This window comes from Podarcis erhardii (genome assembly GCF_964252035.2).
Source record: "Podarcis erhardii genome assembly, chromosome: 2".
NCBI lineage: Eukaryota > Metazoa > Chordata > Lepidosauria > Squamata > Lacertidae > Podarcis > Podarcis erhardii.
In genome coordinates this window covers 3,967,162-3,989,634 of record NC_138498.1, presented here as the reverse complement: position 1 = coordinate 3,989,634, position 22,473 = coordinate 3,967,162, and the positions used below count along the sequence as shown (strand labels likewise).

The 22,473-nt window shown below is 45.4% G+C and overlaps 1 protein-coding gene across 3 annotated transcripts in view; it reads right to left on the bottom strand.

Moving 5' to 3' along the window:
* The window catches only part of NXPH4 (neurexophilin 4), a 97,895-nt gene extending 94,652 nt beyond the window's left edge, over window positions 1-3,243 (bottom strand). The window contains exons 1-2 of one of the 3 annotated variants that reach the window (XR_014153923.1): window positions 1,947-2,203; window positions 560-693 (exon numbers count right to left, since the gene is read on the bottom strand). Coding sequence is in view for 1 of the 3 variants with exons in the window: in XM_081851820.1 (XP_081707946.1) it covers window positions 3,137-3,190 (54 nt within the window). In the remaining 2 variants the exon portion in view is untranslated. Of the gene's footprint in view, window positions 1-559; window positions 694-1,946; window positions 2,204-3,136 lie in introns of those variants that run through there. The other 2 variants (XR_014153922.1, XM_081851820.1) reach the window with 2 other exon arrangements.
* Between the last annotated feature and the right edge of the window lie 19,230 nt (window positions 3,244-22,473).

The window sequence follows — 22,473 nt, the reverse complement described above, 5'->3', positions numbered from 1 at the left end:
TGGCGGCTTGCAGCCTGAGAAGTTAATATAGACCAGGCACTGGTGTCCGAATTGTTTCTCCTTCCTTAACTTTGCTGGTAATATTTATTTGAAACAACTGATGATCCAGTGAGGTGTAGTTGGGGGGGCTGCGGATTTCCCACCCAGATGTTGGGCTTTTTTTGAGCTCACAGTAGTGTTTCTTCTCTCTCTCTCTCTCTCTCTCACACACACACACACACACACACATCGCACAAGACCTAGTTTGAGAATCAGGAAAGCATCTCATTTGTACCTTCACTGAATGTTTTTTTCTCTAATGCAGGGCTCAAAAAAACCCCAGTAGCTAAACCTTCTTTCCAAACCCAAAGCACACCTCATTCCTTTGATCTCCCTGCCTTTCACGCCAGCAACAAAAATTGCTGTTATCTGATTAAAACAAAGGTCCCCCCACAGCCTCTTAAAAGCAGTGCTCTCAGGCTGATGGAAAGCTGAGGGTAGCCCCCAAATAATGTTTTCCTCCCCATCTTGCTACATAGAATAAGATAAGCCCAAGAAAGACAAACTAGTTAGATCTAACCTTGCAAAAGTCTGTATGTAGCTCCTTGAGAAAGAGGGTGGGGGAGGGGTTTGCATTCATGAAACTGTTGAAAAGTAAAAATTGATTGTCATGAAATCCGATTCTCGCTGGCCTGGTGCTTAATGAGCCCGTTCCTTATTTCTCCCTGCAACATTACAATGCCATAAAAAGAAAAATAAGGCACAGGCAGAGAAAAAAATTAAAAATGAAACCAAAGCTCTTAACTCCCCATTTGCAAGCACTAAAAACTGCAATGCCTGTTACCTGTGAAAGAATTATTTCACACACACACTGCACACCAGCGGATGTGTATGAAGCAGACGGAAGAGAATCAAAATTTTATGATTCTTTTTGAAAGCTATTGTTTGACTGGTCTAAAGAGAAATTGGGAAGTTCTAAAGTTCCAAATCACGAGGGCCAGGTCATTTCTGCTCCCAAAAGTCACTTTAAAAAAATATGGCAGCATGTTTGGTAGAAGAAAAGAAGCCCCGAAGCCCAGGGGAATGGAAGTAGGAGGGGGGGGAGTCTCTGCAATTATTTAATAACACTTTGCTTTAAGTGCTTCTCCACTCAGTTTAAACTGGGCAAATTAGAGGAGCAAGCCTCCAAGTGGAACAGCTAATGGGCCCTGGTTTAACCAATAAGGGGTATACTATATATACTAGGCACAAAGAAACACTTAATGCCACAATCTCTAAGCATGTTGGAGAAACAGAACCAACAGCAACACACTGGCTGTTACATCCCCTTTCATACGTATGTGCAAGAGAGAGAATGATGCATTTTATGGAAGACATCTCTTCGGACTGGATTGTAATTCAGAAGATGGGCGTCAAGGTCAGAAGGGCAGGGGGGACAGGGTTTGTGCCTGAACTGGGTTCCAGTTTGATTTTTTCTGAGGGCTTGCACCAAGCAAACAACCATCCTGTCCTCAAGAGGAGCAAATTGGAACTAGTGCATTGGATCCTCTGGGGGAAGCGACAGTGGCTCCCAGGATTCTGCAGTGCTTGTGGCATTTGAGACAAGCTAAATTCGCAACAGGAACACCCAGTGCAAAAGGTCAAAGCTCTGTCTAAAATTACTCAGTTTAGAACCAGAAGAAGCACCTCAAAAGAGGGGAGCAGGGGAGTTGCCATGTCATGAGGAATAAAATGTACCTCTTTTCCTAGCCAGTGGAAGTGGGTTCTGAAAAAGTGGTGGAAACCAGTTTTTGTAGATAATGAAATGGAAATAAAACTCTGAATGCTGGGATTGTGGTGGAAGGTCTGGATGGGCTGATCTGCCCTGAGAGCCCCAGATCTTAGCAAATGCTAGGTACGTTTATTCAGCTGTCTAACACTTTGCACAACTCGCAGAACAAGAGTCTGAAATATGTGTGAGCACACACACACTATTTCCCACCACCTTGCACGAAATCGCTATTGTATGGTGTGACCCGGACGTGTAGGTGCAGTCTATTCACACTTGCATGGTGTTCCCACGTGCAAACCTTGTACACCAACTCCGTACTGATCCACCTGCCTCCGGGAGCCAAGTGGCACTGCACGACCACGTGCGCGCGTTTGTACACACAACGGGTACGTGAGGGCGGGCGCCGGAGCCTCGCTTGAGCCGCGCCTGCGAGCGCGTTCCGTGCGCATTTCAGCCCTATGGGAGTTGAAAGAATATGCAATATTGTACTGGAATATGACACGAGCGTCCGATGCCTGAACGTCTGAGTTCGGGAAGAAAGATCGGCGCTGCCCTCGGCTGGACCGACCGCTCGACCTCGGGGTGCCCGCGCGGCACCAAGCCGCCGCTCTTCGGCTTTTTACGATGCCATTGCGAGCGCGCCTTGACCCGGAGTTACACCTAAGCGCCCCCATGGCTGTCTGCGGGCTAAGCGGGAAGAGGATCCGAATTGGCAGCCAGGCTATATTTACACGATTCACGTCTCGCGAGCCGCCTTCCGCGGAGCCGCCAGACGGGCCGTCGCCCCAGAGGAGAGCGGAGGAGGTGTTTTCACAGCTTGGCAAGCTCTTCTCTTCCTCGCCCCACTCCGCCCAAAAACCAAACCAAACACCCCACACAGGCGCTCCGCGCTGATCTCTTTTTTGTGGGCGGGGGGAGACGAACTTGCCACATAATCTGATTGTGTCCCACGCTAAGAAAACAGGACACACACGCAACCCACACACAGCCCAGCCGCCCGCCCAGCTCGCCAATGAATGCGGACAGACGACTCCCCGCTCCCCAGAAATCAGCGTCTCCCTTAACTTTCGAGACACGCGTCAAGTCTCTGCTGCTTACATTCCAACGAATTGTAACCCGGAGTCGAGTCAAAGTTGGGGAAACGATGCGGCCAGAATTAAAGCAATCCCTCCTCGCCATATACACACTACTAGCCTTTTTTGGACCGGGCAGAAATCTCTCCTGGTTCCTTTGGTGCCCACTTTCCCTTCCCTCGTGCCAAGGGGCAAGTTTGCTTCGGGCACAAGGCTGCCTTCTTGGGCGACGGCAACTCCCGCCCCCCCCCCCCGCCAGCCAGCCAGCCAGCCAAGCCGCCCGCGCCTTCTCCTTTCCCAGCTCGCTCCTTACCTTTTGCAAGAGCCACTGGCTAAGGAGGAGATGCACCCAGCTAAGGACCTTCATGTTTCAAGGCAAAAATCTTCCGCCAGCATTGAGAGCGCGGCGGAGAAGGGGGGTGGGTGGGAGAAAGAAAGAGAGAGAGAGAGAGAGAGAGAGGTGGGTCTGGAGGAGGTGTGGGGAGCGCGAAGAAAGGAAGACCACCAGCAGCAGCAGCAGGCACCCCCTCCCCTCAAAAAAAGGGGGAAACAACAAAATCCTTGCGGTGGGAAGGAGACCGCGAAAGAGCTGTGCGGGAAGGAGGAGCAGCAGGTATCCGGAGCAGCAATCCAAGATGCACTGAGAATTGAGGCGGGGGGCGGGGGGAGAAAGTTGACTCTGCACTTGATCGGAAGGAGGGGAGCGCGTGGAGAAGAGACGGGCGTGAGTTGCATGCGCCCTGCCCAAGATGCTGGCAGGGAAGGGGGCGCTGGCGGCGGGGGGGGGGGGCTATGTTCCTTAATTCCCTAGTTCACCAATCCCAGTCCGCCCGCCGCAGATGGGAGAGGGTGTTGCGATTTTTCTTCCTACACCTCTTCCTGGGAGGGAAAGAGTCTGGGGGCAAAAAAAAAAAAAAATGTGACCGGGGGGCGGAGGACAACATGCTGAAGAAGTTAAAATTGTACTTTTCACAGAAGGGAGTAGGGTGGGTTGGTTGGTTGGTTTGAACTTGTGATCTCAAGGGGAAGGAAGACATCAAAGGTTGCCCCCGCCACCCCTCCCCACACTCGGCAGCATACGCGTAAATCCGTTTACTTCAGTGGGTTCAGATCCATGCGCAAAATCGCAGGGTGCAGTGTGTTAAATCTTCCAGTTTGAACAAGAGATGTTGGGGGGGGGGGGGAGCTAAACAGGGGACAGTATACAATAAGGTTTAATCTGATCTCTCGGATCTGTTTTCAGCCATAGTGATCAGTCTAACTGGGGTTGTATGCAACTATAGGCTAACCTTGCTATTTTACTTTCTATATAGGTAATATTTCAAAAATGTCAGAAGACTGCCTATCTTTTGGCAGGGGTGCTTTTAGCGCCTAGTACATGTTAAGTTTTTGAGGATTATTTTTATGAATTTCTCTGAAACGTGATAATTAATAAAATAATTTCCAGAGGGGTGGGTGTGCCCTAACAAATGTTTTAAGGTGCCTCAAGACCTCTCTGACGAAGAATATAGTGCCCTCAAGCATGCGCAGAGTTTGTGCCAGGTTATTTTCACTTACCACTAAGAAAGCTTACGCATCTTGGATTTTGGGGAGGGTCTTTCATAGCAGTAGACACTTAGTTCCAGGTGGGCTTGAATCCCATCACCAAGCATTTAATTGTTTCATAGAGAACTGGAGACCCATCCACTTCAAAATCAAAACCCCCTTTATATTCCACAGCCACCCGCACCTACCTAAAGACAGATGCTGCCCCATCAAGGACATGATTCCTCCCAGAGGCCCCTCTGCCCTCCAGTTCCTACCCCCGAAGCAAGAACCTGCCTCTTGTGTATGCAGAGGATGCCCTTATATATTCTAAGGTGTCTGCCGCCTCATATGCGGGCAGTAATTCTTTCATTTCAGCAGAAATACATATTCAAGTGTTATTTTTCTTCTCCCTCTTTCCCCTTGAAGGCTGACAGGGCTCTGCCTGGTGTGTGAGCAGCAGGGGAGCGGGGATACGGGGAGGGAGCCACCAAGGGAGGGGGGAGTAAAGACAGGATCCTACGCAACCCAAACAAGGAAGCAATAAAGCTGCCCTTTTAATGCTGGCACCAGCAGGTGCTTGCCCTTTCACTGGCCACCTGGCTCTTTTGCAGCTGGCACACAGGACCCTCCTTCTGTCCCAGCACCTGCTGGCCAACCTGCCTGGCTTTCTGAAGAGGGTGCTGAGAGAGGTCTTGTCAAATGTGCCCTCTCTCGGAGTGAGGGGTGGCATATCTCCCACCACACATAGAAGTATCTCAGAACAACTGGGCCTTCCAGGAAGGGTGGCCATGCCAAGGGACTGGTGGCCAGGGAGGGGAAATGCCCAGGAGGTGGGAGACAGCTTTCACAATGCCATGTGTTTTTTTCCCTAAAACACCAGTTTCTGAAATCATGGGATTCTGGGGCCAGTCTCTTTTCTGCCCTCCTCAGAGCACAAGATGAAAGGATGAAAGGATGTTGGAGTATGATACCCACAGGGCATCAACTGAATGCTTGCTGGGCTGGATCTAGATACGTCAAAAAAACTTTCAGCAAAATGCTTTGTAAACCTCATAGTGGGAAATGAAGTTGCCAAAAGACAGAACTCCACAGCGCCATCTGGTGTCACAGTGTTATAATGCATTTAAAATGCTTTTCCTTCACTGATGTAGCTGAGTCCCTGGCTTAGTCCACAATAAAATACAGTACTGTATCTAATCATTGATTTAACTGTGGGTGCCGGGGCAAATCTGGTTGGTGTCATTGAGACCTGGATGGAGGGACTGGGAGGAGTTTGCCAGCAGTGTCCTCCTGGGCACTTGGTACATTGCTAGCACTGATTCAAGAGTCAGGAAGGTGGGGAGGTGCCATGGTCTACAGCAGGGATAGCCCAATATGGTGCCTTCTAGATGTTGTTGGCCCCCACTTCCCATCAGCCCTAACCTGCATGGTCAGTGGACAGGAATGATGCAAGATGTAATCCAACAATATCGGGAGTGCAACACATTTGCTGCCCTCACAGGGGTTGCCAATCCTTTTGGGCAAGTGGGCATATCTGAATTTTTGGGAAAGTGCCCAATGATGTTGTAGGTGGGCATATGGCAAGACTGGGGGATGTGTAGGGCAGAAATCCTTGCACTGACCAGATACAGCAGTTTGCTGTGAACCACGGGCTTTTTGATGGTGCCACGCTAGCTGGTATTCTTTCGCCACCTGGCATGTACTCTGTGTTGGTGCCAGGTGAAGATCTTTTTATTTTCCCAGGCCTTTAAAATTATTTAAAAATCTCTTCACATTTTTAGTGCTGACTGAGAGTCTTGTCTTATTGATTTTATTATAGGCTGCTTGAGGTTTGTTTGTTTAAATTCTGCATTATATATTTTTTTCTTTTCATGGTTACTGTACAGTATATTAAAATATACATTATAAGCCACCCAGATAATCTTTGTATGGGTAGCATACAAATATTCCAAGTATTTTTAAAATGGTATTCATCTCATCACGGGGCATCACCCTACAGCTTTTGGCCCTGCCCATGGAGGCCGTGTGTTTGACATCCAAAGCCTGCAGCTTAACTACCATTGGTGCAATATGTTCACATCAAAATCACTTCCAAAGTACTTTAAATATGGTGCATTACCTTCCCATACCATGTTCCCTGTCACCACGTGTTTAAGAAAGTTATTCAGATGTCACGGGGTGACATTTAAGTAGTGGGCGGGGGCAGACAACCCTGAATACTTGGGATAACATGTTGTTATTTCCTCAGCAGCGTCGGCAACTGTAGTTCAGCTTCCTGGTTCTTTACCCTGAGTGACGATGGTATATAAACACTCCAGCAGGCTGACGTATGAATTAGGTATGCATGCCAAAGGCTCAAATCCCTTTTGCTTACTAAAAGGGAGTGGGATTGGAAGGATCTGTTTGCTGTTGATAACATTGCTTTTGTTTTATTGAGCTACTTAAAGAAACTAATCACAACAGTTGTTCTTAAAATCCACCTTTTTTGCCATTTTATCGTCATATGTTTACCAGGAGTGGAACTTTGCATCTTTCTGGTGGGGGGCCCAAGCGTGAGGGAGAAAGGTACAATTTACCAGGGCTTCTTTGATCCGGGGCAGGGGCCAGACCAGCCTGCAACCCTTTATCACGAGGGGAGAACATGAAGCTGAACTTCAGATCTTGAGAGAGTTGCGAGAGCCAATCGGAACAGAAGCAGTATTGCAACAGTCTGAAGAGAAAAATGCTGCCCCAGGCTTTTTTCCTAGGACAAGGAGTATATACTTTGAGCAGTTAAGCTAGGACTTGTAGTTAGAGAGACAGAGAAATCATTTGTGTTTTCCTACATCAAATGCTCTCTCAAAAACCACATTGATAATCAGGGACATTGATCCCAAGAACAGTGGGAACAAGTGCTGATTTACAGGCCGAAAATATATGTCAACAAATGTCCAGTACATGCACACACCTTACTGCCATGTCTGGCTATAAATATAAATCATGAGATTGAATGTATGCAATGGAATCATGATCTATGTGTGGGAAGGAGCCTGCCTGGCCTCCCCAGTGAAGCTGGGCCCTGCCGAAGAATCTTGATCACAGCCAATATATCTTAAGTCATAGGAGCCAACTCCTAGGGGCCAAGAGGTATTTGACCCCCCCATAAAATATTCCCCCCCCCCAAAAAAATGCTGTGTGTGTGCCACATCATGTGATTGATTATGCCGGGCAGGGCTTCCCTCCCCCCCTCAATATTCAGACCCCTGTCTGAAGTGGCACCTCAGATCAGATTAAGGGCACCAGTCACATGATGCAAAAAGAAAGAGGACACGTTTCGCCATAAAAAAGGACACAGATTTGTATAAAATGTTCACATGCTAATTAATAAATAATTACTATGTAGAAAGAGATACAATGCAAAGGATAACTAGGGCATAATTAATAATTGGAGTACGGAAGGAGATGCAGTGTTACAAATTTAAAAAAATAAGAAACCACAAAAGGAATGGGGGGAAGTCAAAATACATGTATTTGTTAGAAAATGTTGGATTGTATGTTGATTTGTCAAAATATTTTTGAAAGACTGAAAAATAACATTTATTTTAAAAGCGAGAAAGAGATACAATGCAATTCACCCTCGTGGGGAAGATTGTGCCCAGGTGATCTGTGGGCCTCCTCTCTCTGCTGCTCAGGTGCTCCCTTTTGATGGCTCCCTCTTTGCTCTCACTTTTCAGGGCTCTTCTTTCTATAAACTAAACTTGAACCTTCAAATAGAAAACTGTCCCCTGTAAATGTAGGACACGTGGTGGTCCTAATTCAAACTGTGCTCACTCTACGAAGTCCTTTCAAAGCAGTCCCTATGTCCCACTGTTCAATGCATTTTTAAATGCTGTGGTTCATTATGTCCCACCATGCAGTTTTGAATTGCATTCCAGGATACCATCCAGAAATGTGACTTTGGAAGCAGACAGAAGTGTAGATGGTGCCTATGGGGTTTGTTTGGGGTGAGGTGGAAAAAACATGTTCAGCATTTGCCAGGGGTGTGCTTATATTCTGACATGTGCAAAATGTAGCATTTAATTTAGTCACTTGAGCCTTGGCTTTCCTGCCTGCGCAGATCACCTAACTATTTTGCCTCAGTCTCAAAAACATAAGAATATGTATATGGCTTCTGCTTCAAAGGTGAATTTGTCTGAAGAGTAAAGTATGAAACACTGAACTAAGGAAGGGCCATAGCTCAATGAAGGATCTACATGTTTTGGATTCAGAAGGTCCCAGATTCTCCAGCATCTCCAGTTAAGCATAATATAAGAAAAGCCCTGCTGGATCAGCCAAAGGCCCACCCGATCCTGGATCATGTTCTCACAGGTGGTCAACTAGATGCCGATGGGAAGCCAGCAAGCAAAACCCTGTGATTCCCAGCAACCGGTATACACAGGCTTATGCCTCTGACAGTGGAGGCAGAACATAAGCCAGTGTTGCTAGTAGTCATTGATAGCTTTATCTCCCATGGATTTGTCTAATTCTCTTTATATACAGTCACTGGCTCACACTTTCATCCATGAAAGGGTTAACCTGAGCCCTGAGCTCAAGTTACCAGAATGTGGCTTGGCAGGCACACAGCAGCCTTTGCTCCCCACTTTCAGTCTTTTTTTCTTTGTGCTTCCTCAAACAAGCAAGGAGCTACAGCCAATGGCTCCCAGATGCAAGAAAAACGAAGGAACCTTACTCTCTCCAAAAGGGAGATTTTACAGCCTGCTTCTTTGCTAACCTGAAGATTGCATTATTATTTTGTAAGGAAACCAATTCCTTTTCTTTATGAAGTTATTTGGAACCCTTTTACACCTTTATTTTACTGCCAGCCGATGGAGACTGTGAATAAAACATTCACTTATAGACTGCAACCATTTTAGGTATGTCTAGCTGATGCATGGTCCTTTTGGACCCAGAAGAAGGCAGAACAGGGCAGCACATGTTTATACATGCTCCACTGATGCATGTGGGGGTCAGGAAGGGACCCCCCAAGCGAAATGGTTGCTGCCTGTACTTGTAAAGCTAAGTGTCTACGATTTATTCTAGCCTAAATATTTTGTGGGGAACACTTGTTTAAAGGTGGATGAGGACGGATATAAATCTAACCAAGTTTTAACGTGCTTGGAATAATTGCCATTGTGCTGAACTCCATTCCAACCCTTTCTCTCCAACACCAAGTTGGTGGCCATCACTACATCTTATGGGAACAAATGCCATAGATTATGCTCTGTGTGAAGAAGTACCGGTACTTTATTTTGTCTGCCCTAAATCTTCCAACATTCAACTTCTTCGATGTCCCGAAATCATAGTTTTTTGAGAACACTTTCTCCATGCCATGAATAATCTTATGCACCTCTATCATGTCCTCCCATCCAGTTTTTCTAAACTAAAAATCTCTAAATGTTAAAAGTTTAAAAGCAGTGCCTGGAGAGACTTCTGCCTGGGGCCCTGAAAGAACAGCCATTATAAGTAGACAGTACAGACCTAGATGGCCTAATTAGTAGGACACCTTAATAGATGTTTCTTCTGACATTCATTCTTTCTATCTATCTATCTATCTATCTATCTATCTATCTATCTATCTATCTATTTAACTAAGTTCTCAAAGTACTTTGCACACAGCACTAAAGACTATAGCCAAGTAAGGTAACCAAGAAACCAGAGGATGGTATGAGCATGCTCAGGTGAATCCTAAGATGTGCATATGTACTCCTTCCTGTCCCCTGAGGGGACAGAAAACAGCTCAATGAGGACTGAGCACACAGAGTGGACTGGCTACAGAATACTGAGTGTGTGTGTGTGATGAAAACAGGGTGGGAGGTGATTTATCCTGAAATAAGGCATGGCTGGTTGACCAGAACAGACCACAAAATTCTCCCCACTGTAAGTAACCTTTTGCTGAAGGTCCCGTTTGTTCTCCCTGTATCACAGATGGGTCAGGAGCTGATCTGGGGGGTAGTTTGCTTCAGATTGATTGGTGAGTTCACAGCTGAGTTAAATTTTGAGCCAGACACTTGTTACTTCATAGCTCATTCACTTAATCACTAATATTATTATATTTATTTGTTGCTCTTTACATGGAAAAGTCTCAAAGTGACTCACAAAGTAAGAATGGAAATAACAAGAAACACTTAAAACTAAGTATAAAAAGAGCAATAAAACAATGTCTTGATATATAACAGAAATCCAACCAACCCCAGTAAAAGGCTGAGGTGCAAAAAAGAGGCCAAAGGCAGAACTAATTACTCTTCAAATTAAAGAATGAAGAGTAAAAAGGGTATTTGCCTGGTCCTTAAAAACAGAAATGATAGCGCCAGGGGTGTCTTCCTGTGGAGAGCATTCTGTAAATGGGGGGCCAGTACGGAAAAAGTCTTTCCTCTTGTTGCTGCCCCCAAACCTTCCTCAGAGTGGGCACATGAAGAAGGCCCTCAAATGATGGGCGCAGTGTCCCGGCTGGTTCATCTGGGGAGAGACAGCCCTTGAGATATTGCAGTCCTAAACCACAGAGGGCTTTGTAGTTCAAAATCAGCACTTTTAATTGTGCCTGAAAACTAATTGGCAGTCAGTGGAGTCGGGCCAGAATTGGTGTTATATGCACAGACTGCCTTAACCTGGCTGCTGATTCTACATCAGCTGCACTTCTTGAACTGTTTCCAAAAGCAGCCCCACATTTAAGGGATCACAGTAATCTAATCAGAGACAACAGACGTTACGTTATTTTACTATTACCGTATTTTTCGCTCTATAACACGCACCTGACCATAACACGCACATTGTTTTTAGAGGAGGAAAACAAGGGAAAAAACATTCTGAATGAAACAGTGGATGTATCATTTTTGGGCTTCATGCTGTGGCCACAGACATGTGATCTGATGGTGAATTTGGGGTGACCCAGTGACAAAATCCTGAGAATTCCTGTGGATCCATGCTTTGTAACCACGTTTTTGCACCATTGCAGCCCCAGGCAACAGTGGGTGCGTGATTTTTTTGGTGCAGGCTGTAGCCATGGACATGCTATGTGATCTGATGGTGAATTTGGGGTGACCCAATGCAAGGATCCTGAGAATCCCTGTGGATCCATGCTTTTTAACCACATTTTTGCACCATTGCAGCCCCAGGCAACAGTGGGTGCGTGATTTTTTTGGTGCAGGCTGTAGCCATGGACATGCTATGTGATCTGATGGTGAATTTGGGGTGACCCAATGCAAGGATCCTGAGAATCCCTGTGGATCCATGCTTTTTAACCACATTTTTGCACCATTGCAGCCCCAGGCAACAGTGGGTGCGTGATTTTTTTGGTGCAGGCTGTAGCCATGGACATGCTATGTGATCTGATGGTGAATTTGGGGTGACCCAATGCAAAGATCCTGAGGATCCATGTGGATCCATGCTTTTTAACCACGTTTGTGCACCATTGCAGCCCCAGGCGACGTATCCTATCTCAGGCCCTTGGGTGTCTCAAAGGCAGCCTACCACACTCCCCACACCCCAAATACCAAACCATTTTAAAGGCTTGGACGTGATATTCTTAATCAGGCAAAGGGGTGAACTGTGGCTGCTGCCAGGAAACAAAGATATATAAAGTATTTGTTCTGGAGGGCATTCGGCTGTTGAGATCTGCCTAGTAAGTATTATTCTGGTTTCAGCTTATTCGGGTTTTTTGTTTGTGCTCGGTGTTTCCGTTTAGATACAATTATGGGAAGTTATTGTTCTCCTCGCCACCTTCCAATTTGTGTGAACCACTTTGATTGTGTAAAGGTGGCATAAAAATGTTTTGTTTTAAGTACCGTATTTTTTGCTCTATGAGACTCACTTTTTCCCTCCTAAAAAGTAAGGGGAAATGTGTGTGCGTCTTATGGAGCGAATGCAGGCTGTGCAGCTATCCCAGAAGCCAGAACAGCAAGAGGGATTGCTGCTTTCGCTGCACAGTGTTCCCTCTTGCGGTTCTGGCTTCTGAGATTCAGAATATTTTTTTTCTTGTTTTCCTCCTCCAAAAACTAGGTGTGTCTTGTTGTCTGGTGCGTCTTATAGAGTGAAAAATACGGTACTTCTTCCCTTAAATATCAGTCTTACCCACCACACTCAGTCAGATTAGCAGATCAGCTGTGCCCTGCCTGGGCAGCAGTGACCTTTGGTCACTTTGGAACAGAGATTTAGATAACGAGGGTGTTTAGGAAGCGGGGGCAGCTATTTTCATGTAGGAAAGGACATATTAGGAAAGGGCCTTCAAGGCTGTGTGCTGCTTGGCGTCAGCAGTGGTGCTAGGGAAATAATTTGGTGGGCAACGTGTATAAGGGCAGGCTGAGACATTTTGCTGCTTGAGGCAGAGCGGGAAATGGCACCCCCCCCCCCAATCCAGGGGCCAATCAAGAGATTTTAGCACCTGAGGCAGAAAATCCCAAAGTGCTACTCCTTCCACCCCATGCCCAGCTGTACTCTACCTAATGGCAAGATTGATGACAATTAGGATCAAATGGTGAGGATCTGAGGAATTTTATATATATATATATAAAACGAAAGAAACCAGCTGCTAGTCTTGTGAAAACCCACCCTTCCCCAACCATTCCTGCATCTCCCATAAAAACCAGTGGGGAGGTTGGGGGGGGGATGATGTGCCCCCCCCCCGGACACCTGCAGGGTGGGGAGCTTGCTTCTCCAGCTCAGTTAAATGTGGCATCCTTGCGACACAGGGCTCTCCAGCAGTAGAATTTGACACATGACTGCAGGTAAAAGCAAGGATGCTATATTTGTTTGCAATGCTGCACAGGTAGGCTGAAAATCCAGAGTAAAGCTGAAGTATAACTTCAAACGGTGCATAGTTGAATGTATGGGATTTGCTGCCACAAGGTGTGGTGTTGGTCGCCAATTTGAGATGAGTTTAAAAGCGGATTAGACAAAGCTCTCAATGGCTACTTGTCATGATAGCTGTGTACTACTTGTGGTATTAGAGGGAGCATGACTGAAATACCAGTTCCGGAAAACCAGGGGAGAGGATGAACTTCCTGCCTTCATGCCTGTTTAATAGGCTTCCTATGGGCGTCTGGTCGGTTGCTGTGAGAACAGGATTCTGGACTCGATGACTTTTAGCATGATCCAGGGGGGCTCTTCTTATGTTCTTGTGAGTCAGCAGAAATAGTGGAATTCATTACCTGAGGCCCTGTTTGCATCTTACACTTTCCTAAATGATGTCTGAATGAACAAGAATGTCACATAATCAGACACGTGTCAAGACAATTCAAATGCTTACGAAGTGTTCGCTTAATAAATACACTACTGGGTTATTTGCCCAATACACTGTGCTTTCTATATAGTGGAATGTGTTTACAAACCTGAAGGTGAGCACAGAAGTCCAGGCAAATCACTCAGGCTTGCTTTGTGATTGTTGGCTTGTCTCAGTTTTTAGGGGGATACGCCTTTCCCTCTACTCTTATTGTCAGTTTCCCCATGTCATATTGACAAAATTCAGATGTAATTCTAAACAGTGTTTTAGCATTATGGGATTAGTAACCTCAGCAAGTTTGAGGTCTTGTGCTTTCCTCCATCTTTATGCACAAGGGGAGGAAATGTAAGGCAGTGGTGAACAGTTGTGGAAACACTGGGTTGCACAAACCATACTTGGTTCAGAAACCAGGATGTGTACCAACTGCAGTTTCTCAGATTCAGATGAAAGGAATGTACTTCTGAACCATTTACCTATAGTATAGGGACGCATGGATGGACTACAAAAGTGGATTTTGTAAACACTTCTGGTAGCTAAGAGACTTCAACTCTGGAAGGATAAAAACCCACCATCTATTACACAGTGGCCTAAGGACCTTATTACCTTGGCTGCATTCAGAAATATTTCATATAGGAATTTTCTGTGGATACCTATTTGGACATCTGGAGCGCTTAAATTAATTTATATGTTTGGTTTAAGATTCATGTACTAATTGTGGTCTATTGTTCTTAATATTATTTGTATATTATTGTTTATCAATATTATTTATCTCTTCTCTTTTTAAAATGTTATTTTATCTTTTTCTCTCATCTTTCCTCTTGTTAAATTCACAAATAAAAAATTAATAATAAGATTCAGATGAACCGGGAAAGTGTGGCTTGTTACAAACCATGCCCAGAAGCTTTAAATTTCTGCCCCTTGCACATGAATAAGGGAGGTGAACGGAAGCCCAATGCTCGTCACGTCACACTCTCAGATTGCTAAGTCATGGTTTAATGGCATGCCCTGATTTAGCCAGTGGCTATATGTGTGTATTGATTTTATACTATATTAACAGCCATGGCTTCTCCCAAAGAATCTTGGAAGCCATGTTTTGGTGAGAGTGCAGTGAATTTTTCTCTTAAATGTGATGTGTCTTAATAAATCTATGTTCCCGGGGTTTCTTGAGGATGGGAAATGATTGTTAAACCAGTCTGAAATGTAGAAGTGCATGATGTACACCAGTAGTTCTCAAACTTTTTTCTCTGGTCCACACACACTTTCAGAATAAAAATTTGATTGTGCCACACCAAATGTTTTATTGACAAGAAATAAATTGGAAAACAAAAAGAAACAACAGCTAGCAGTACTCAGTTGATAACCCAGAACACAACTACTTCAGGATACGATCACGGAGCATCCAGAAAGTATAAAACAGTGCAGCTACATAAGGACATGAATCCTTCCCAAAATATAATTACAAACAAGACTCTCATATATGTACAAACAAGCCTCTTATATATGTAAAGTACCTTGTAACAATTTAATTTACTGAAATTAGGAATGTTTAACTGTACACATTACTGTGTGTTTAATTCTGGAATGTTCCTCAGTAACTCTTGTGTGATTGGTTAACTCTGGTCACATGGAAGGTGTCCTTATTCCATTCTCCATTTTGTTTTGAGTATGAGTGACTTGATTATAATAGCTTCATGTCCATGAACTCTGAAGAGGAGACACAATAGAGGAGAGGAGGCCCATGTTTCTGTGTGAATGTTTGTGGCAGAAAGAAATGCAGACGTTGGTGTTCTCCCAGTCAGGAGAAGTCTGCTGGAAGGATAAGGTGGAAACTTCTCAGAAGGAGCTCCCTGGTGGCCCAGCTGGTCATGTGCAGAAGGCTGAGGGCAAGGACTGGAAAGAGGAAAAAACACAGAAGCTGCGATCTTCAGCTAAGGAAAACTAAGTCCATGCTTGGATAAGCATGTGAATGTAAATACTTTGCATATATTCTTCTTTAACCATATGGTCTGCAAGTAAAAGCTTTTGAATATTTTAACAAATATTTGGACATTTGTAGTGGAAATGCGGAAGACAATTGTATTTCGAGGAGTTAGGTGGCATGTCCCTTTCCCTTTAACACCCCCAGTTTGAGGTCTGCTGGATTCTGGTGTTTCACACAGCTGTCGGGAGTTTCTTGGGTTCTTCTGTGTTGCAAGTGCTGGCTGGATGCACGGCTGCAGGTAGTGGGAGACTCTCAGCCCCTCTGTATTGGTTCCATCTCGGGGTCCTGGGCTAATCCTGAGTAATGCCAGGTGCACTGGATTACATCAAGGCAGGCTGTAAAAGCCATAGGGCGGAGGGGCCCAGAGAGCTTCTACCCAGATCAAAGGACCTGACGGTCGGGGTCTTTCTCCTGTGCTCTACCTGGGGCTCCGGGCAGCTGAAGGGGAGATTGGGTGGCCCCTCTCGGGTATGTTTTATTTTATGCTTTGCATGCCTGCTGTTTATTTATTAATAAAACTGTTTTGGTTCCCCTTCCACCTCCTCATTCCTTTTGTCCTGATATCCTTGGAAAGAACTGCTGTATTTGGCAGAACAACATTGTGTTAATTTCAAGAAAAGTCAGAATTGCACATGATTTGGCTTCCAAGCTGCAATTTAGCTGCTCTGCACCAGAGCCTGAACCAGAGCCACCCATACACCCCAGCCCCCCCCCCCCCCGCAAATCCCAGACATTTGCTTTAAAACGTAAATTTCCCCCCAGATGGGTATGTAGGGCCCCCAAAACATGACATGTCTGGGAATTCCCAGATGTATGGCAACCCTAGACATACTTTAATTATGTATGCAAACTCAATGAAAGGTGTGAGCTTGCAGTATCACTGCTCTTGCTCCCAATTTGAAAATATATCTATCCATATTCTGCAAATAGAAAAACATTTTTTGATACTATACTATACAGCACAGCAATGCTTAAATGTTTCTTTGTCCTTGAATCTTCCCTACCACTTGCCGTGTGGTGCACCACGCCCTTTGAGAACCACTCAGTAGAGGTTGGGAGGGACTTGAATCCCGCAAATACAGCCCAATAATGTTTGTGCTATGCTGCTGTAGACGAATGTCAATGCTCTTTTGGAAATATTGCCTCAAATATTTACTGCGTCAGGTGAAAGTTTACTGCAGTGGTGGCTGCCCTGTGATCCTCCAAATGCTTTTGGACTCTCAGCCCCAGCCGGCACGATCCGTGGTCAGGGATGAAAGGAGCTGCAGTCCAGCAATATCGAAGCCATCAGGTTCCTCATCCCTGTATTACTGTAACAGACTTCCTGTCCTTCACAAATAGGAAAAGAACCATAATCACTGAGTGGTTTTGTTTTTCAGTCTTAGCCCCTCCAGGGGCTGTTTTAGCTACAGGGTGAAACTTAACAGATGTACATAAGATTATTTGACCCCAGTGGCTGATGAAGAAAGTGATAGAATGTAAGGGTTCCATATGGTCTTAACCAGAGCAAAACAATATTCAGAGAGGTGCATTGTGGGAATGTGCGCTTTCCACATCGTGTGGAGGAGGGCGAGGGGCAAGTTCACACCTGCCAAGCTCCCTTCCGAATCGACTTCCTGGCCGGAGTGGGCAGTGGAATTCAGTGTGACAGCTGCAGCTTCTGTAGGTGGATGACAACAAATCTCAGCTCGGGGGACAAGCCGCTGATGGCGCTTCAGACAAAAATAATAACGGACATCTCTCCCCTCGAAGCAGCAATGCCAAATTGGGTGTGACAGATAGGAAAGGAGCTAGCAGCATGAAATTGTCGCATAGAATGGAATGTGTGGGTGGGGGAAGAGAAGGAAGAGGGAAAGTTCACTATTGTCCCAATGAGAGGCAAGTACCAGATTTCTCAGGAACAGTTATGAAAATAAGAATTTGGCCTAGACATCCCCATTCAGGATGGTGAACATTACAGAAAGCAAGCAGTGTTTCCCAACCATGTTGAAAAAACCTGGGACTTCAAAACTTATATGGAATCTCAGGATAATTTCAGGAAAAATAAGGTCCAGTAGTGGGTGGCACTGAGGTCTAAACCACAGAGCCTAGGGCTTGCCAATCAGAAGGTCGGTGGTTTGAATCCCCACGACGGGGTGAGCTCCCGTTGCTCGGTCCCTGCTCCTGCCAACCTAGCAGTTTGAAAGCACATCAAAGTGCAAGTAAATAAATAGGTACTGCTCCAGTGGGAAGGCAAATGGTGTTTCCGTGTGCTGCTCTGGTTCGCCAGAAGCGGCTTAGTCATGCTGGCCACATGACCCGGAAGCTGTCTGTGGACAAACGCCGGCTCCCTCAGCCTATAGATCGAGATGAGCGCTGCAACCCCAGAGTCATCCACAACTGGACCTAACGGTCAGGGGTACCTTTACCTTTTTAGTACAGTAGGGTGATTCTGCATTCAGCACAGTCCCTGGGAGAAAGCCAAGTGCCAGAGTTTGGCCAAGTTGGGCACTGGCTAGGGGTTTGGGGGGACTCAGAAGGGCCCCACACTGTCTTGGCCTGACTTTGGTGCCACTGTCTGGCATTCCCACAGACCGTTGGGGTAGCCATGTTATCAGTGGGACACTTGAAGCATTTCAAATAAGTAAAATGTGTAGGGTTTCTCAGGTGTTAGGATGTGGGCGACCAACCCGCAGCACAGGTGCCACAGCCAGGGCAGGTGGGAGTTTGTGACGTGCCCAGACAGATGGAGTGGGGCTGGCTGACCTATCCTGTGTTCCTGCCTGCCTTTCCAGCAGCGTCACAAACCAGCAAACTAAGAGGAAACCAGTCGCACAGCACTGGGGTCAGCATGAGTGCCGTAGTGTGCATTGCAATGACACTTTTCCTTGTTAGGTTTTCCCCAATTCAAGAATTAAATGTGCACCTTGACCCTTGGGCACCCTATTTGCTTCTACCCCTTGGTACCTGTTTAGTTTTCAGTTCCCCTCACCTTAGCCTTCCAGGTTGACTGGGGCCCCACATTAATACCTTGCTGGAGCCTTCCCGGTTGTCTTTGAAAAGTAACAAACACCTATATTAAACGGATCTATAGCAGCTCCGAGTCTCAGATCTATTTTCATCTTAGCTCTTTGTTCACTTATCGGCACTGTAAATCTTTTCTAAAGGGTTTATTAAAAGGGGGGGGGAGAGGCTGCTCTCCTTTCCTCACCTCATTCTTCCCCTCCCCCCCCCATTTTAAATCTTCAGGCATTTCTCAAAATCCTTTTCATTTGACAATGTTTTCAGCTGCTTTGGAACATTAATAACATAGGATATTTAAGCCTTGTTGCATATTTCTAAGATTTTAGGTAACAAGGAAGAACAATGCCAAAGAGGATAATTTAATTCCCATCCTGAAGTTGGGAGGCAGAGTTAGAAATAAGGTGTTAGAATGGAGTTAGGGCTGCATTTTATCTCATTTCATTCTTGTGTAGTTCTGGGTCTCTTTTAGGGCTTCTCCAGACTAGTGCTTTATTGTGGGTGTATTCTGCAACATGTTCTTGACACAATAATAGTGCAATAGTGGTGGATTTATTCTGTGATGGGTCTCCAATGCTACCACATTATTGCTGTTTGGAGGAGCTATAGTGCAACAGAAGCAGGACAAAAATAAACCAGGACATTTGTGGCATAAAAAGCTATGGGACTTCAGGAGGATGTTATGGGATCTGTGCTGAGTGAACATGAAGCAATGTGACTGTCTCAAAACTTTTGCAGGCAAAAGCAGTATGGAAAGCAGGATCCTGTGTGGCCACAATGTGCAACGAAGTGTGTAATGGAATGGAAGTTTGGTGGGGCCCCTGAGCAACTAACGTGGCTAATGGCAAAACTGCTTGCTTTGCACTCCCAGGAATGTAAGTTTGGAGCTCCCTTGGAGACTGTGGGGGGGGGGTAGGGAGGGGCAGCTGCCTCCCATCAAGTAAAACAACAGAAATACTTCACTAACTGACTAATCACGTTGCAACTGCCCCTCCTAACAAAAATCCTGGCTATGCCCATGTTCCAGATGACTTAGTTATTGAGCATTCATGCTGATTTGTTTGTGGGTATTGTCCCACACTTTCCAGTGCATTTTCTTGTCATTTTCCTTATCACAAAAAACTGATTTTATTTTTTTTGAGAAGCAAGTTTGTTATACAAGACCTCCCACTTGGCTGTAATTGTGCAACCTGAACTTGCTATCTGAAGAAGTGTCCGTGCACACAAAAGCTTATACCAAGAACAAACTTAGTTGGTCTCTAAGGTGCTACTGGGCTATATATATATATATATATATATATATATATATATATATATAGACTGTGTCAGACCTACACGGCTACCTACCTGAATCTGAACTTCCCAGTATGTGATGGAATCTCACCTGAAAATAGCAATAGAGGTTGTAACTGAGGGCTGGACAAGGGGTCCATCCACCCTTCCATTGGCCCTGTGATTTCTAGTCACAGGTCTGACTTTGCTGTTTACTGCTGAATTGGAACAAATCTGCAGAAAACCCCACCTCCATTTTAAAAGTGTTTTGGAAAGTAGCATCAGATTTGGGGGAAACTGCCGTCTGATGGTATTAAACTAAATGGACCAGCTCATGCGAAAAGAATTCCTTATTGCTCAGAGGGATGTTCTAATCTATGCCCTCCCCCTGGGAAATATTAGCAGTATAAAATTCCCTCAAATTCCTCAGAAGCGTCTCCTGGGCAGGAACATTCTCCAAATTCACCTCAGATTCTCCATAATAGGCGATACTTGTATCAGCTATTCTTATATCAGATACTTGTATCAGATATTCTTATCAAAACTTGTTTTGCTTTCTTTGGAGGGGAGGATCCAACTCAGGGGAATTCACCTCAAAAACATTTCTTCTCTTTTCCCAAGGCCATCAGAATTATGGCAGTGCAAGCTCCTATATTGTATTAGAGACTTGCCCCCTCCCCCCCCCAAGCTAAGCAGTATATAAATTATCTAAACAATAAAATAAATGAAATGAAATCTTCTACACTAAAAAGGCAGAGTAAGGCCACCGGAAGTTTTCTTACACCAAGGCATCTTAATTTAAAAGTGAACCTCCCTAATTTGTACTTTCCAAAACAATACATTAACTGAAACATAACCATCATTCAAAATTCATATTTCTCAGAATTTTGCAATGCAGTTCTCTAGCCAAGTAATATGTCCAAAGATGTATATACTGGGTATTAACAAAAAGAACATAGCATTATAAGTTGGTGGGGGGGCACGATAGGCTATATGCTGAAACACTGCTAATTCCTGGATCCAGCAAATGTTCAAGTCTGAGCAAGAACTCAAGTTGTTGGGATATCCAGGCAAGCTTCTTGACAATGGGCCACTAAATATGGGTTGTTAACAAAGGAGGTGACACAGTGCAAGACAGCAAATGGGTGGGCAAACCCTCCCTCAGCTTGCTGGTACTTAGTTAGAAAAGGCCAAGGCTAGAGTTGGGTATGTGTATGTGAGCTGTGAGCTAGATGCTGGAAGCAAGACAGCAGTCTGTGAAGGCAGAAGGTCAGAGCCATGCCTGATTTCTGCTGGAATCCAAGGCCGTGGCTATGGAAGAAGCAGGACCCTCTTGGGGTTTTAATGCTGTGAACCCCTCCATCATAGGCTCAGGTTGTGTATATATATGTGCAGATAAACCATATATCATAAAGACACCACCTTCTTCCCTATACCTCATTCCGAAGGACACATGAACCTTGGGCAAGTGCCTGGAACCCCTGGAATCTCGCACCACTTAGAGATTGGGATGGCATGCAACAACGCAAAATGTGATATATTAGGGAAACTGCCTTGCAAAACTGTGCATATTAGGCAAAATTGCATGCAAACATATGATGTAGAAAAAACCTGCTCCTTTTCCCTTATGGGGTATCCAAGAGCCCAAACAGAATCCTTACGTGGGTTCCCTATTGGTAGGAGAAAATATCAGAGGCCAACCAGAGAATATTGAGAAGCAAAGCAGCCAGTAAGCCTGATCTTTATTAAACTGTTGCAACAGGGTCCTCACTCATCATGTGCTGGAGGGAGGAGGAACCCAGAACAACGGTATGCAAGCCCTTATATAGACTTTTGAAACTACCCACCATGTAGCTCAAGACCCCCCCCCCCCAAACATCATACATACATCACAGAAGGAGGCGGGCTACAGCAGAAATACATCACAGGGGGTGGTCTATAACAGAAATCCTGCCTGGCAGGATACTGATAATGGTCACTTGATTGCTTTACCTGGGCAGGCTGGCCATTCCTTTTGAGATGCTAAATGCTTAGTTCCTGAATCCAGGTCACAGGCTCACCCTATTCATACACAAAGATGCCCTAAAGACAGGTAAGCACAAGACAATGGAGAGGCTTTCCCATTTCCTTCCTCCTTGCAGAGAAACATTTCGGAGAGTCAAAATGGTTTCAGGATTGCTCTCCTGTACTATTTCAGATATGTGGTTTATATACTTATCTATGTGTTTGCCTTGTAAATTTACGAACATTTAATTTATATATTTGAGGCCATAAATTCTTATAACACATGTCAGGGGCTCAGGAGCAGAGGCACAGGGAAGAGAGGAAATGGAGAGCGAAGGGGAAGAATCCGAGGGGAGCGTAGGAGAAGAGGACAGTGGCCCGAGGGATTCCATGAGCCTCTCCAGCGAATCGGAAGATTCACAGAAGGGGGCGCCAGTGGCCAGGGGTAGGGGGTTCCCAAGGGGAACGGCCCAGGAGCAAGGGGGCAGCAGGGACTCCCAGAGCAGTAGTTGGAAATCAGGACCAGCTTCCCCACCAGAGCAGAGTGGGGGGGAAGAGTCCCAAGTATTGGGGCCAGTGCATTCCCCACCAGGGAGAGAAGACGAGGCAGGGCTGACCACGCCTCCATCGGAGA